We start from the raw sequence: 15693 nt of genomic DNA on the forward strand, positions 1-15693 counted from the left end.
GAATATACAAAAATTACATAATTGTAATACTAGTTTATACAAGTATTCAAATCCTCATCAATGTAGTGCCTTCAGATACTATATGATCCTAACTGGTATGGATAAGGGGAACAATATTATAAGTAATCACTAGTTACCAAGACCTCACAAAGGTAGAAACTGTGTCACTGCAGGCATTCTGAAGGAATAAAATTCTGCATATTTTGAGTTTCCACAAATGCAGTAGTGACAAGGTACAGAACTCATCAATTTCAAATGCTGATACCTCAAAAATGGCATGCAGGAATTTAATTAAAATTTCACCAAAATTCTTAAATAATGTTCTTATTTATGTTGAATTAAGTTCTGGAGCTATCCTTTAATTTCATATTACGTTTGCCTCCCTACAAAAGTGAGCGGTAATATTTTTTTCACAAGTGGTGTTTTGCTTTAATTATGTTTTGCTATATATTGGGGAAATTCCCAGTCCCACACTATACTTTTGCAGGTTATGAAACAATATATGCAGGAATGCAAACCCAGCAACACAAACTGAAAATGTTAATATGGGATTTCTTCTCATTTTCTTACAGTGTGTCAAGGGATTTGGCATGAAGTTTGCTTTGGGCAGTTGTCTGTGGAGAAAAGATGCTGCGATGTTTTTCCAGTAAGTTACAGTTTACAATTCATTTGCCCAATTCGATTTTTTTAATCATTTGACCACATGGAAATTGTGAAAGTTATTGCCAATTACTATTCATGTCCTTTCTAAGGTAGTACCTTCTGATAATATATGTGGAAATTGTGAAAGGTATGGCCAAAGCCTATTCTGGTCCTCTCAAAGGTAGTACTTTCCAGAGTTGTAGGACTCGACCAGTCTTGGTCTCAAGACAGGTCTTTGAGTCATGTCTTGCTGGCTTGCTGGTCTCTGTCTTAGGTTGGAGACCTGGACTCGATTTCGAGTGCTAAGGATGAAGGGTAATGCCAATTACAGTTCAAGTCATCTGAAAGGTAGTAGAAAGGGTAACTTATGTGGAAATCATGAAAGATAATTCTAGTCCTCTGAAAGATAGTAGAAAGGGATCAGTGTCGAACAGGGGCATGGATTTCCCAATTGGATCCCGCAAATTGTGTGAGTTAAGTTTGAAATGGGAATGGATTACTGTCCCAGAACTGTATGTGTGTGAGGTAAGTTCTATAATATGGGAATATGTTACTTCATTTGACCCACAACTGTAAGTGTGAGGTGAGTTCTATCATGTCGGAATCAATTGTATGTCCCACAACTGTGTGTAAGGTATGTTCTATCATATATCGATGGAATGCTTCGATTGGGTCCCAGAAATGCATTTGTGTGAGGTAAGTTCAACATTGAAATTGGTTACTTCAATTGTCCCACAACTGTAAGTGTGTGAGGTAAGTTCTATAATATGGGAATATGTTACTTTATTGTCCCACAACTGTGTGTGTGTGAGGTAAGTTCTATAATAGGAATGGATTACTTCAATTGTCCCACAACTGTATGTGTGTGAGGGACGTAAGTTCTATAATGGATAACTTCAACTGTCCCACAACTGTATATGTATGAGAAAAGTTCTATAATAGGAATGGATTACTTCAATTGTCCCACAAATATATGTAAATAGGCGAGTTCTATGGAATATGGGAATGGATTACTTCAATTGGGTCCCACAAATTTATTTGTGTGAGTTGAGTTTGACATTTGAATGGATTAATTCAATTGTCCCACAACTGTATGTGTGTGAGGTAAGTTCAACAATAGTAATGGATTACTTCAATCGTCCCACAACTGTTTGTGTGTGAGGTAAGTTTTAATTGCAAAGGATTACTTCAACTGTCCCACAACAGTATGTGTATGAGGTAAGTTCTATAATAGGAATTGATTACTTCAATTGTCCCACAACTGTGTGTGTGAGGTAAGTTCTATAATATGGGTATACTGTACATTACTTCAATTGTCCCACAACTGTGTGCGTGTGTGAGGTAAGTTCTATAATAGGAATGGATTACTTCAATTGTCCCACAACTGTATGTGTGTGAGGTAAGTTCTATAATAGTAATGGATTACTTCAATCGTCCCACAACTGTTTGTGTGTGAGGTAAGTTCTTATTGGAATGGATTACTTCAACTGTCCCACAACGGTATGTGTATGAGGTAAGTCCCATCATATGGGAATATGCTACTTGAATTGTCCCACAACTGTATTTGTGTGAGAAAAGTTCTATAATAGGAATGGATTACTTCAATTGTCCCACAAATATATGTATGTGAGGTGAGTTCCATCTAACAGGAATTGATTATTTTGATTATATCAGGGGCTTCCAACCCTGTTTATATTAGGGTAGTAGCGTGGTGCAGTGGAATAAGTGACGGCTCTCATTCAGGCTGCCGGGTTCCAATCCCACTCTGTGTCTTGAAACTTGACTATAAAAGCTGTAATGTAGTTGAATGAAATTAAAACAAGTATTTTACCTCCACCTTACCACACCCACTCATCTTTTTGAAAGATAATAATAATAACACATTTTTTTTACATGCAATGTCTGCTTGTTAAACTAACATCTCTCTTTGTTTTTGTAGGACCAACATGACACAGAGGCGTTACCAGAAGGAGATGGTGATAATGTGGTATGTATTGGTAATGAGTTAACAGTATTCACCCATATAGGACATTGGTGCACTGTGCACACTATGGAGGTTTTTGTCAAAACAGAATGAGTATAATCATGGGGCACTGATGTGATGTTATGTTCCAAAACTAAGTGAAACAGCACATGGCATCCTGATAGATCATTTTAACTTCCACATAAATAGTAAGGGTAAGTAAGGTAGGCCATCCAAGAGGGTCATAGGCAGGTTAATGGACTGGGATGAGCTACAATTATTGTGTCAGGAGAGCTCATTATAGAAAGATGTGTATATGCATCACAGCAACATTGTGCAATGCAATCTATGGGAGGGGTGGGAATTTAGAGTAAATTAATGCCCAAATCAATGTGGATGGGTTACTAGATGTCCCACAACTGTATGTGAGAGAAGTTTTATGATGGCATTACTTGGGATTACTTCAATTGTTCTACAAATGTATGTGAGGTAGGTTCAATACTAGGAATGAATTACTTTGATTGTCCCAATACTGTGTGGAGGTTAGTTCTATCATATGGGAATCAATTGTATGTCCCAATTGTGTGTGAGGTATATTCTTGCATATATGGAGATGGATTGCTTTGATTGGGTACCAGAAATGTATTTGTGTGAGGTAAGTTCCATATGGAAATTGGTTACTTCATTTGACCCACAACTGGAAGTGTGTGAGGTGAGTTGTATCATAAGGGAATCAATTGTATGTCCCACAACTGTGTGTAAGGTATGTTCTATCATATACCGATGGATTGCTCGTGTCCCAGAAATGTATTTGTGTGAGGTAAGTTCCATATGGAAATTGGTTACTTCATTTGACCCACAACTGGAAGTGTGTGAGGTGAGTTGTATCATAAGGGAATCAATCGTATGTCCCACAACTGTTTGTAAGGTATGTTCTATCATATACCGATGGATTGCTCGTGTCCCAGAAATGTATTTGTGTGAGGTAAGTTCCACATTGAAATTGGTTACATCAATTGTCCCAAAACTGTAAGTGTGTGAGGTAAGTTCCATCATAAGGGAATAACTTCAATTGTTCCACAACTGTATGTGTGTGAGAAAAGTTCTATAATAGGTATGGATTACTTCAATTGTGAGGTAAGTTCCATCATATGGGAATTGATTTTTTGGATTATATTAGGGGCTTCCAACCCTGTTTATATTAAGGTGGTAGTGTTCCGGCTGCCTGGGTTCCAATCCCGCTCTGTGACTTGAAACTTGACGGTATAAGCTGAAATGTAGCTGAATGAAATGAAAACAAGTATTTTACCTCCACCTTACCACACCCACTCATCTTTTTGAAAGATAATAATAATAAAAACATATTTTTTTACATGCAAAGTCTGCTTGTTAAACTAGCATCTCTCTTTGTTTTTGTAGGACCAACATGACACAGAGGCATTACCAGAAGGAGAAGGAGATGGTGATAATGTGGTATGTATTGAGTTAACAGTATTCAACTCTGTGTCTTGAAACTTGACTGTAAAAGCTGTAATGCAGCTGAATGAAATGAAAACATGAATTTTATCTCCACCTTACTACACCCACTCAACTTTTATAGGTAGGTATTTAGATAAATAGGTAGGCAGATAGGTAGGTAGGTAGACAGATGGGTAGGTAGATAGACAGACAGACACTGCACCATAACTATAGCTCGATCATACTATGAAAGTGGGTTAAATTGTCAATCAAGGATTATCATAGCATATTTCCAGATTAAAGAATTACTGTTTATTAAATTTCAATGTTAGTTGTTAGTGTGTTACTTTTTTGCAGGGTAAAGAAAGAGTGACATGCTCCACATCAACCTCATTAATTGGTAAGTGGGATTTTTTTAACAGTGGAACCTCATATTAACTTTTGTAAACCGAAATTGATGTAGTTCTGAATGTCACACCCTATTTCTAGATCAACTCATATTCTATTCAATAAGCAGATACTAACATTATCTGTTACCATTATATTCTCTTAAGGACACATGTGAACATCAACATTACATATGTCGCACACTTTGGGGCATATCTTTTGGAACAAAATGGTTCATACAATGAACGAAATAATAGTAAGTAATTATCATGTCTCAAGGAGTGCAATATCTTGCATTTTCTTTCATACAATCCTTAGGCTGGACCAGACACTTTTGTTCAACTGCATTCTGAACATTGGTCTAAGATAATGACTTTTTTCTTCTCCTGCTTTACAGAATCCACTGGTGGTACACTTTACTTTGATTCAGTTCTGGGAAAATATAGTAACTCCCTTTTTGGTAAATAATATGAATATACCTTTGATTTTGATCCTAATTTTGATTTTCCTATTCATTTCCATTGTTTTCACATCACATAGGTTCTGATTTTGTAGGAAAAAGGCCCACCTATAATGGAACACAAAATCAAAATTTAACATGGACCCACAAAAGAATGATCACCAAATATTTTGCATGTTGATCTTGAGACACAGATTCTTTTTCGAACCTGATCTGAGCACTCTCCTACAAGTTGCAAAGTGGAGAAGCATTTAGCTCCCATAGATACTCTGGAGCTTGACCATTCAGACACTTCCAGATGATTGTTAGTATCATAAAATTGACACGTAGTGTTCCATGCAACCATGTAATTCCTTTAAGCACACGGTGGAGCTGTCAAGCTTTTCCCTGCCTAACACCAGCTTAACAGCCATGTTTTGAACATGTTGTAATTTATGGATTTTACAACTGGCAAGGCCATAGAAGAGGCTGTTACAGTAGTCAATATGAGAGATAATCAGACCATGAACTACAAGCTTCCAAATTCAGATATCTCCTAATATTTGCATTTGTTCTTTACGTGGGATTTCATAGAGTGATTTTCATCAAGATACTGTAAGTGCCGGGATATTTTATTACTTTTGATATCTCACAGTTATCGACAGACAGTTTTGGGGTAACACACTTTGAAAGCTTTTGGCAATAGTGAACAATGCATGTACCCCCACTCATGATGTAATAGCAGCTATTTCAAATCTAAAAATGGTTTTAAGTAAGTATATAAATTTGTGATCAACCTGTGAAATATGCAGCAAATTGTCTATTAGGTGTCATGCATAATTTAAGGTCAGTAAATGATATTTCTACTCTATTAGATGAAATTGTAATCAATCTAGTGACACCTTGTTTATGTGCCTCTTGATGTCATTCTTCTGTTTATCCAAAAAAAAAGTTTTTGCAGATTCCACCTAACTTTGTCTGGTAAATGTAGATATTAGGGTATGGACCATCCCTTTCATCATATTCCTTTCATATATTTTATAGACACAGACAAGGAAGACAACCTGTTCATGGATGAGTTGACAGGGCATATGTACTCCTTTGGTAAGTAACAATGAGCAACTACAACTTGAGTGTGTATGTTGAGTTTGTAACATTCCTCAAAATGGGTCATTGTGGAAGTAATTACAAATGAATCTGACACGTTATTTTACAAAATGAGTTCAACCTTTCTTAACATTAGTTTTTCAAGACTAAGATACTGTCATATATCATGACTTATTACACCTTTATTTGAACTATCGTGGTCATATTTGAAATGGACTAGAACACAAAATGGTGGAGTAGCTCATACTAATCTCAATACCATGACCAAAGAAAACAAATATTAACCAAGATTCTCCCTACAGAATATTGAGCAACTTACTCCAAAGATTTACAAGGTTTTGTAAGTAGATGTTTCAATATGCAACATAGCAATACAAATGTAACAATTGCTTCTTTATACAGGACATGCTAGTTGAATATATATGGCTCAATCAATGATAGAATAAAATGTACAATGTTTTTAGTATTTTAATATGTTCACACTAAAACTCAAACATAAATCATAATTTAAGCCTAATCACAATTCACACATAACCTGATCAACAGTATAAACAATGATGACTTTATACAATGATGAGCCTCCATACTGACATTGAGCTTGGGTTCTGAAGTATTTGACTCCAATTGACCACATATGACCATGAACATTTGCAAAAACATAGGAATCCTGAATTTTTTTTGTGAGGAACAGGCATATACCAAGTAAAAGCCTGATCCAAGTTAGTAACAACTATCATCAAGCTCTTCATTGGGTTCTCAATGTTTGACCCCTATTGACCTTAGATGGCTTTTAATTCAAAATCTTCAAAATCTCTAGAGGCATTGCTAACTACAAGAAGACTGTCAATGACCCTTGATGGCTATTAGATGATTTTATACTCAAATCCTTGCCCCCTTCCCAAAGAAAATACACAAGAATAGCTATTACCAAGTAGCTATACCAAGATAATACAATACAAGAAGAATATCTTTGTTTTCAGTTGATGACCTCTAATAACCTGTTACCTATGACAATTTAATATCTGATTGCCCATCATCCAATGATCATTGTGTCAAAGTATCTCTGAAATATCATTGAAATACATAATTAAATAGGTGCGACACCATTACAATAGTTCATTCAAACTTCTTCCAGTTAAAAACTGATGCTATCGTTGCAGCAATGCATATTGTTCTGGCTAATCAATAAGTCGTACAATAAAACAGATACTAATTTGAATCAGGAATCAGTCTATTCTTGATTCTTGATGTGTTATGCAGATACAAAAATACTACCACAATAAGGTACAGTATTTGATCAAAAGTATTCAGCCTGAAGAGGTTTAATATATTCACACATTAAGACAATCAATGAATACTTTCATCGTACTTGTTTAGGCTATGCTGGAGTGTTGGTGACAAATATGAAGACAAATCTTTTTATCCTGCTGATTACTTGTAACATAGCCTCTAGTTCATTTAGGTGTGAGAATTATGTTGTAATACTAATCAAGGATGAGAAAGAAGCTTTCCAAACACAATTCAAAGAATAAGGCCAAATTATATTATCAGTGTGTTAAGTTGCTATTGGTAACACATTCACATTGCACATTCATATTTATTCATGTTGATTGAGTGAATGGAATGTCAGCCTCGACTGATTACTGTGGACTATAGGCATATATGCCATCATATACAAGAGGGAGGAAAATTATCAAATTGATCAAGATCTCATTATATGCTTATAGATGATTTTTTGTTCTTTAATCTTGAACTATTTTGTTTGAAGCAGGGAGAAAAATGGGGAGGGGATTGAGGGGGGGTTGGATTGACAGCATTATTTTATTCCAGAGAATACTACTAGCTCAATAGTATGTCAATTGATCTGCTGTACTGTCCAACACTATTATTGCATTATAAGCCTTTGTTGATTTAAAACCTAAGAAGTTCTAGTTCCTGGGATCGACCTGCATCGTTTTACACAGGAATTTGCTATTGAAAGTAAGCACTGTGGGTAAAACACAGTAAAATGATCCGGTTCAGATCCGGCCGAAACAAGCAGGCTCTGTGCCAGGCTCTGGCCAGGCCCTAACCTGGCACAGTGTAGAAACTCAGAGATGTGTCATTCATTCTTGCTATCCTGAAGGTACAAATTTCATGTAGGTCTTTAAGTCAAACAATATATTTTATAGCTCTACAGCGGTATATATTTGGGGATGATTTTACTAATTTTTATAGCTGATGAATATCCTATGAAATAATGGTGTATCAATATTTTATGATCTAATTTATCATATTGTATTTGTTACAATAATATTTAATCGCAAATTTATAAAAAATTGCTCCTACAGACATCTTGAACACAGATTGTCAGGCAGTAAGTATGAGACTATTGTATCAATACTCTTTAAATGCCACAATTGTTTTTGTTTTGCAAGACAAATATGTTACTGTCCAAGAGAATTTCATGGTCCAGGGCATTCATTCTGCATTGGTCCATTCGGTGTCAACTATACCATACATTTCTGCACACACCCATGTCATTGTTTCCTAGTTATTGCCACAATTCAAAGTAACATTTACATGCTTCACAACTGATAAGGGCGACATGTCTTGAGAAACTCAATAATTCCTCACTATACACTCAACATTAACTCTTCATTATTGCCTTTTCTTCTTGAGTATCGATCTAGCCTAGTACTCTTTCGTAAAGTAATTTCATCTAAGAAAAAGCTACATTTTTGAACATAAATTTGATTTAAAAAGTGCTCTTTGTATCACCATTTCACATCTAAGCACCTTAGGCACTTGAACATTTTTCCAAAGCCACGCATTTATCAGCCACGCATTGAATGTCCCTGATTCCAGTCAGGCAATATGGTCACCTTACGGTAATCTGACCTAGTTTCGAATGAGGTGTAACAAAACTGTTAGACACCACCATCGATCGCAGAAAATACACACACACACAGCTTGCTACCATCGGTAATTAGACACTAGTGTACAGTCAGTACATACAGCTGCGGTCAATACCCACAGCACTGTGTACAAACAATACAGCGATGGACATCTCAGGTCCAGCTAAAGATAACAAGGTATCACGTTTCATTACTGTACTGTCTGCATTTGGTAGCGACACGAACAAAACGTCACTTGCAAGCAACGGAAAGTTAACTTTTTCAGATGGCCGCACGTGGTTTGGGGGGAGTCTTCAATGCCTTTAAGGATGTTCATTGCACAAGACTGCATGCTAGTCCTATTCATCATTATATGACCAATATTAAAATATAAATTAGGTCTGTACATGATTGGTAAAGTAGGCTATATCATATTCCAGTTTGTAATTCTGTAGTTTATATTATCATTTGCAGTTTCTATTTCAATAAAATATATTCACAGGAACATCCCGAACTAAAACCGGTTTTCGAGAAGATGCTTCAACAACTTAAAGAACAGGTAAGATAAAAAACATTTGTATTCCACGGTTTGTTAGAACAAGAGCCCAATGCATACTATGGTTTCTTGAATTATTGTGTACAGGTAATTATGGAAGCCATGCATGCTCAGTTTTTCATTTGTGCACATTTTCAAAAAAAGTGGGGAAGGGAGCATGCTCCAACCTCCATGCCCACAAGGGACAATCTGATCACCTTTATATTTGGCAGAAATTTTTTTGCATATCTAATATTTGACTTTCAATGGACCTCATTGACCTACAAATGACCATCATTATTTTAGCATGGAATGTTGAATATATCAGGCAAGATGCATGTTACACCATAATTTGACAAATTGGCAATCCTAGTAAGCTTCTCAACTCACATTCCAGCTTCAAAGCAGCAATGAAAAATATTTATTTGGTGCCAAAAAGAGAAATTTTAATGCATTTAGGAGAACGAATAAACACATTACTATTGTTTTGGTTAGTCTAGCTAGGCTGAAAAGGCTGGGCCGCCAAAAGGTATATATACAACACTTTCCCCACGCAAATTAGTTTATAGTCTGTATGACTGTAAACATGAGAAAGTGATCTATTACATTTCTTCTTGAAAGTTAAAATTTTTAGTCTGATCCTTGATTCAATAACATACACCAGAAATAAACTTACATACAAAGTGGGTCACATCTATTATAAGAGAGGATGATTCTGCATTTTAGGCATACAGAAGCCTATACACACCTCTTTCTGATAATTTGTCAATAATTTATTGCCAAATCAGGAAGTCTCACAAGGAGCTGATGTGCTTTCCAATCCTCTAAGACAACTGATGACCTAAAAATTGCCTTCAGAATTTCTACTAGTTATGACCACATATACTGAATAAGAAGTCATTTGACCTTCGCACTTCCAAGTTATGGTAGTTACAAAGTTTTCACTAATTGATCTCTGTTGAGCCCAGACAATCTTTTTAGTAAGTTTATTCAGTTATTGCATACCAAAGTTATGGGGCTTATTCCTGCATTTGACCTCTGCTTTATATTTTTCAAACGACCCTCTTTTTTTTTAAACTGTTCATAACAACTACACATACTAGATATGAGGCCGTCTGATATGTTTGCACTGCAGATATATGGTGATTATAAATTTTCCATAAAAAAACCAGTTCAGAGTTCAAGTTAATGATATTATAAGCATATTAAATTGATATGATGTCAGAGGTCACTGGAGTATCAACAGGGGCACACACAATACAAACAGTGTACAAGGATTTTTTTTTCAAAGCTCACTTGAACAAACTGCTTATCATGCTAACATAAAATTTCACAGATATTACCCCCATACCTAGAACAATAAAATGATCAAAGAATGGAGCAACTTCTTTACGTTTTCGAAGAGTGATGACGATTTCAGTGAAAACTGCAACAGTAACCCTATGAGGGATTGTCTTGTTTATACTCAGTGCAAATTTTCTTTCTGGGCATGCGCAATTGTAACTCTGAACTGGCTTATTGACCCCTGTTGACCCCAGACGACCTTTGACATCCACCAAAAACTATACAGCAAACCTTATTAGGATACATCTGTCCACAGATTATTATAACAATTATAATAACAAAAAATTTGACACCTAGGTCTCATCAATACAACAGACTTATCAGTACTACTGAACACAATCCTGGCATATATCTGACCATGACATCATAAATCTGAAAGCACAGCAAAAGAAAACTCAAGCCACTAAAAAATTTTTTTTTTAAACAGCTGAAACAAAATGTCAGGAGTTCTTGGCATGAATGATAATAAACTGGGAGAATATTGAAAGCAAAGCATTCTGCAGATCCAATATTAATTACTTAATTATTATACATTTTACACACAGGACTCAACAAATCAGGACACTACAATGGATGAGGAACATGAGAAGGTAGGTTCATTTTTACTGCAGTGAGTTTCTACTTGGCAGCTGGATGTTTTCCCCTACAGATATGTTGCATAGGTTTTGGCGTTGGTTTCAAAACGTGTCATACTGTACATATATTCTGTTCTAATAATACATTGGGAAATATATCTTCTGAATGTGATTCATTAATAATAGCCAAAAATATCTTGCATTTGATATAGTTTTTGATACCACAAGAGGTTTCAAAGTGCTTCAGAGGTATTACCCTGGTCATTGGTAACCCTGGTCATTGGTAACTGTACAACTTATTCCCTAATTAGCAGATTAATTTTACCCTGTCTAGATGACCAACTCTTGCTGCCACCTCCATGTTGGTACTACCACAAACTTACTGTACCCCTACGCTCAAACGATCTCATCAGTGTTCAAGATGTATATAGCAGAATAGCTACTAGTAATAGGACTTAGCATTTTGTGTGCATGCTGCCTTTTGATTGGAAGTGCGCCGAGGATGGGGGGGGGGTTTATTAGCTGATTAATAAAGTACAAACAAGACTGGTTTTTGGTTCAGGTCTCCATATTGGTGTATTCGTCAAGATCATTTGACAATTTAAACACCATCCAATGAGGGCGCACAATCAATCACCCTAAACGAAGGTGCAAACACATACTGATAGGGTGACCCTGCAGTCAACGAGAGCATGTTTGGATCTCTATATTGGTATGAATGAGAAATTTCCACTGCAAATTGTAGACTATCAGCATTAAAAATCGCTGGTATCGCATCACAAAATGCGACACACTTAAAATCACCACACGTGATAAATTTCGCAAAATGTATAGCGTAAAAATGCGGTGCAGTACGTTTGTCGATTTATTTGGTAATTACAGAAGAATAAAAGAGAATCCAGTGTCAAAATGAGTCTGTACTCTACAAATATTATTGAAGGGAAACACAAACCATGATCCATTAATTATCGCATTGAAACCCTGCATCAATCGCAGAAGCATTGTAACCAATTTCACCAAAGTTATATATATATCATAGTAGCCTATGAATGCTGTGTACACTGAATGATGTCATCAAGATTTGTTATTGTCACATCTACTTAAGAATAATAGTGTAAAATTACACTCAACAGTGTTCTCTCCACACCATCATCTCAATATCTGTGTAGGGGTTTGGAGAGAAAGATCCCCTCTTGATTTCAATGATAATGAAACCCACTTTGTAAACTATCCATGTCTTTACCTAATAATCTTTCTTGCCTACATAGACCAAACACGACACAGAAGCTTTCCCAGATTATGGTGGGCCGAGTCAAATAGTGGTATGTACAGGATTCATCTCTAAATATATTGGACATTAAAGTGCTTCAGTGGTTGAACAGCTCAAAATTGGAACCTTTGAGAAAGTGAGAATGAATGACCTGAATCACTCTCTCATTCGTGGAAAAACATTTTCATAATGTATATGTACTATACTGTATGTTAGAAATAAATAGCAGAAGAAGTGGGTTTTATATCTTTATTTTGGCCGACAAATTCTGATGAATTCTGACCATGGTAATTACTTCTAACATACAGTTTGTATAGTTGTGGAAAATATGCTCAGCTGTCTTTCATTCTTACTTTATTGAAAGTTAAAATATGGAATAGTACAGACACCGATTTCCTCCTTATTTCAAATTCCTCATATGGGCAATTCCATGCCAAAATTTCAAATTGATTTCCCAATTTTGTTTCCACAATTGCAGGTTAGGGTGATAAATACCTATACCTTATGAATATGTATTGATATCATGTAAATTTATTTGTTCTCATTTTTGGGATGTTTGAAAAGGCATTGTGTGAAAAAGTGACAAATTGCAAATATTTCTGTAAAAAATAGGCCAATTAAGTTCCATTGTACTTTACGGTAAATGAAACTTATTCTAAAAATTTTTTTATGCATTTACTTTTCCACGGACCATGTAACGTCCAAAACATGATTCACTGATTATTACCATACCACATATTTAAAGCTAGTTTATGATGTGTTAACAACTGATATAGGAAATTTAAAATTTTGCTTATTAAAACTAGGTTAACAGATATTACTTTATTTGTTATTGTGTGCGGGAAATTTTTATCGTAGGTATTGATTAGTTCAATTGTCCCAGAACTCTGTGTGCGAGGTATGTTCTATCATAGGAATGGGCTACTTCTCTTGTCCCATAACTGTATGTGTGAGGTAAATTCTATAGTAGGAATGGGCTACTTCTCTTGTCCCATAACTGTATATGTGTGGGGTACATCATATCATATGGATTGATTACTTCAAATGTCCCACAATGGTACCATATACCGATGGATTGCTTCGATTGGGTCCCAGAAATGTATTTGTGTAGGTAAGTTCTATCATAGGAATTGATTACTTCAATTGTTCCACAACTGTATATGTGCGAGGTTAGCTTAATAGGAATTGATTACTTCAATTGTCCCACAACTGTATGTGTGTGAGGTAAGCTCTTTCATAGAAAATGATTACTTCAGTTGTCCCACAACTGTATCTGTTTTAGATCTATCATAGGAATTGATTAATTCATTTGTCCCACAACTGTATGTTTGTGAGGAAATTTCTATCATATGTATGAATTATTCAACTGCCCCACAACTGTAAGTGTGAGGAAAGAGCAATAATTGGAATGGATTACTTCTATTGTCCCACAGTTGTATGTGTGTAAGGTAAGTTCTATCATAGAAATTGATTACTTCACTGGTCCCACAACTGTATATGTGTGAAGAAAGTTCTGTCATAGGGATTGATTACTTCAACTGCCCCACAACTGTATGTGTGAGGAAAGAGCAATAATTGGAATGAATTACTTCTATTGTCCCACAGTTGTATGTGGGTAAGGTAAGTTCTATCATAGAAATTGATTATTTCACTGGTCCCACAATTGTATATGTGTGAAGAAAGTTCTGTCTTAGGGATTGATTACTTCAACTGCCCCACAACTGTATGTGTGAGGAAAGAGCAATAATTGGAATGGATTACTTCTATTGTCCCACAGTTGTATGTGTGTAAGGTAAGTTCTATCATAGAAATTGATTATTTCACTGGTCCCACAATTGTATATGTGTGAAGAAAGTTCTGTCTTAGGGATTGATTACTTCAACTGTCCCACAACTGTATGTGTGAGGAAAGAGCAATAATTGGAATGGATTACTTCTATTGTCCCACAGTTGTATGTGTGTAAGGTAAGTTCTATCATAGAAATTGATTACTTCACTGGTCCCACAACTGTATATGTGTGAAGAAAGTTCTGTCATAGGGATTGATTACTTCAACTGCCACACAACTGTATGTGTGAGGAAAGAGCAATAATTGGAATGAATTACTTCTATTGTCCCACAGTTGTATGTGTGTAAGGTAAGTTCTATCATAGAAATTGATTATTTCACTGGTCCCACAATTGTATATGTGTGAAGAAAGTTCTGTCATAGGGATTGATTACTTCAACTGCCCCACAACTGTATGTGTGAGGAAAGAGCAATAATTGGAATGGATTACTTCTATTGTCCCACAGTTGTATGTGTGTAAGGTAAGTTCTATCATAGAAATTGATTATTTCACTGGTCCCACAATTGTATATGTGTGAAGAAAGTTCTGTCATAGGGATTGATTACTTCAACTGTCCCACAACTGTATGTGTGAGGAAAGAGCAATAATTGGAATGGATTACTTCTATTGTCCCACAGTTGTATGTGTGTAAGGTAAGTTCTATCATAGAAATTGATTACCTCAGTGGTCCCACAACTGTATATGTGTGAAGAAAGTTCTGTTATAGGGATTGATTACTTCAACTGTCCCACAACTATGTGTTTGAGAAAAGTTCTATCATAGGATGGGTTGTCCCACAACTGTATGTGTTATATGTGTTATATTATAGGAATGGACTACTTTAATTGTCCCACGAATGTCCCACAACTGTATGTGTGTAGGTGAGTTCTACCATAGGAATTGATTACTTCAATTCACACACAACTTTTGTTATTTAAAAATTACAAAGCAGGTTTGAACATCCCTAAAAAGGTACAGTGGACTTCGCATGTCTAAAGGTGTCTTATTCTTTGACCTCTGTTTACCTCTCCAAAAACCACAGGAACCATGTAATTATCATGAGGAACCTACACTCCAAGTTTGAACTTGATAGGACCAGGTATGACCCAATTGAGCTCAGACAACCAAAATCAATAGAGTACATGTCACATTGCCATTGCTCCATCTGATATGGGTGGTTATGACAATCCTGCAATACTAGTCACTATCCAGAATCAGTTATTATTCCAGTCAATTTACTGATCAGTATGATTATCAATTATCGAAAAGA

At 35.7% G+C, this 15693-nt stretch overlaps 2 protein-coding genes across 7 annotated transcripts in view; one reads left to right on the forward strand and one right to left on the reverse strand.

The window, feature by feature from the left end:
* Positions 1–15693, reverse strand: part of LOC139982765 (uncharacterized) — a 117251-nt gene that overhangs the window by 87235 nt on the left and 14323 nt on the right. The gene's annotated exons all lie outside the window — the stretch shown is intronic.
* LOC139982764 (uncharacterized) overlaps positions 1–15693 on the forward strand; it is a 29654-nt gene that overhangs the window by 8919 nt on the left and 5042 nt on the right. For both annotated transcript variants that reach the window (XM_071995845.1, XM_071995846.1), the window contains 10 exons: positions 573–646; positions 2582–2629; positions 4025–4078; positions 4421–4463; positions 4848–4910; positions 5934–5993; positions 8327–8352; positions 9375–9431; positions 11297–11341; positions 12595–12648. In XM_071995845.1, coding sequence (XP_071851946.1) covers positions 573–646; positions 2582–2629; positions 4025–4078; positions 4421–4463; positions 4848–4910; positions 5934–5993; positions 8327–8352; positions 9375–9431; positions 11297–11341; positions 12595–12648 — 524 coding nt within the window. The remainder of the gene's footprint in view (positions 1–572; positions 647–2581; positions 2630–4024; positions 4079–4420; positions 4464–4847; positions 4911–5933; positions 5994–8326; positions 8353–9374; positions 9432–11296; positions 11342–12594; positions 12649–15693) is intronic.

This window comes from Apostichopus japonicus, chromosome 16, assembly GCF_037975245.1.
Source record: "Apostichopus japonicus isolate 1M-3 chromosome 16, ASM3797524v1, whole genome shotgun sequence".
In the NCBI taxonomy this organism is placed as follows: Eukaryota; Metazoa; Echinodermata; class Holothuroidea; order Aspidochirotida; family Stichopodidae; genus Apostichopus; species Apostichopus japonicus.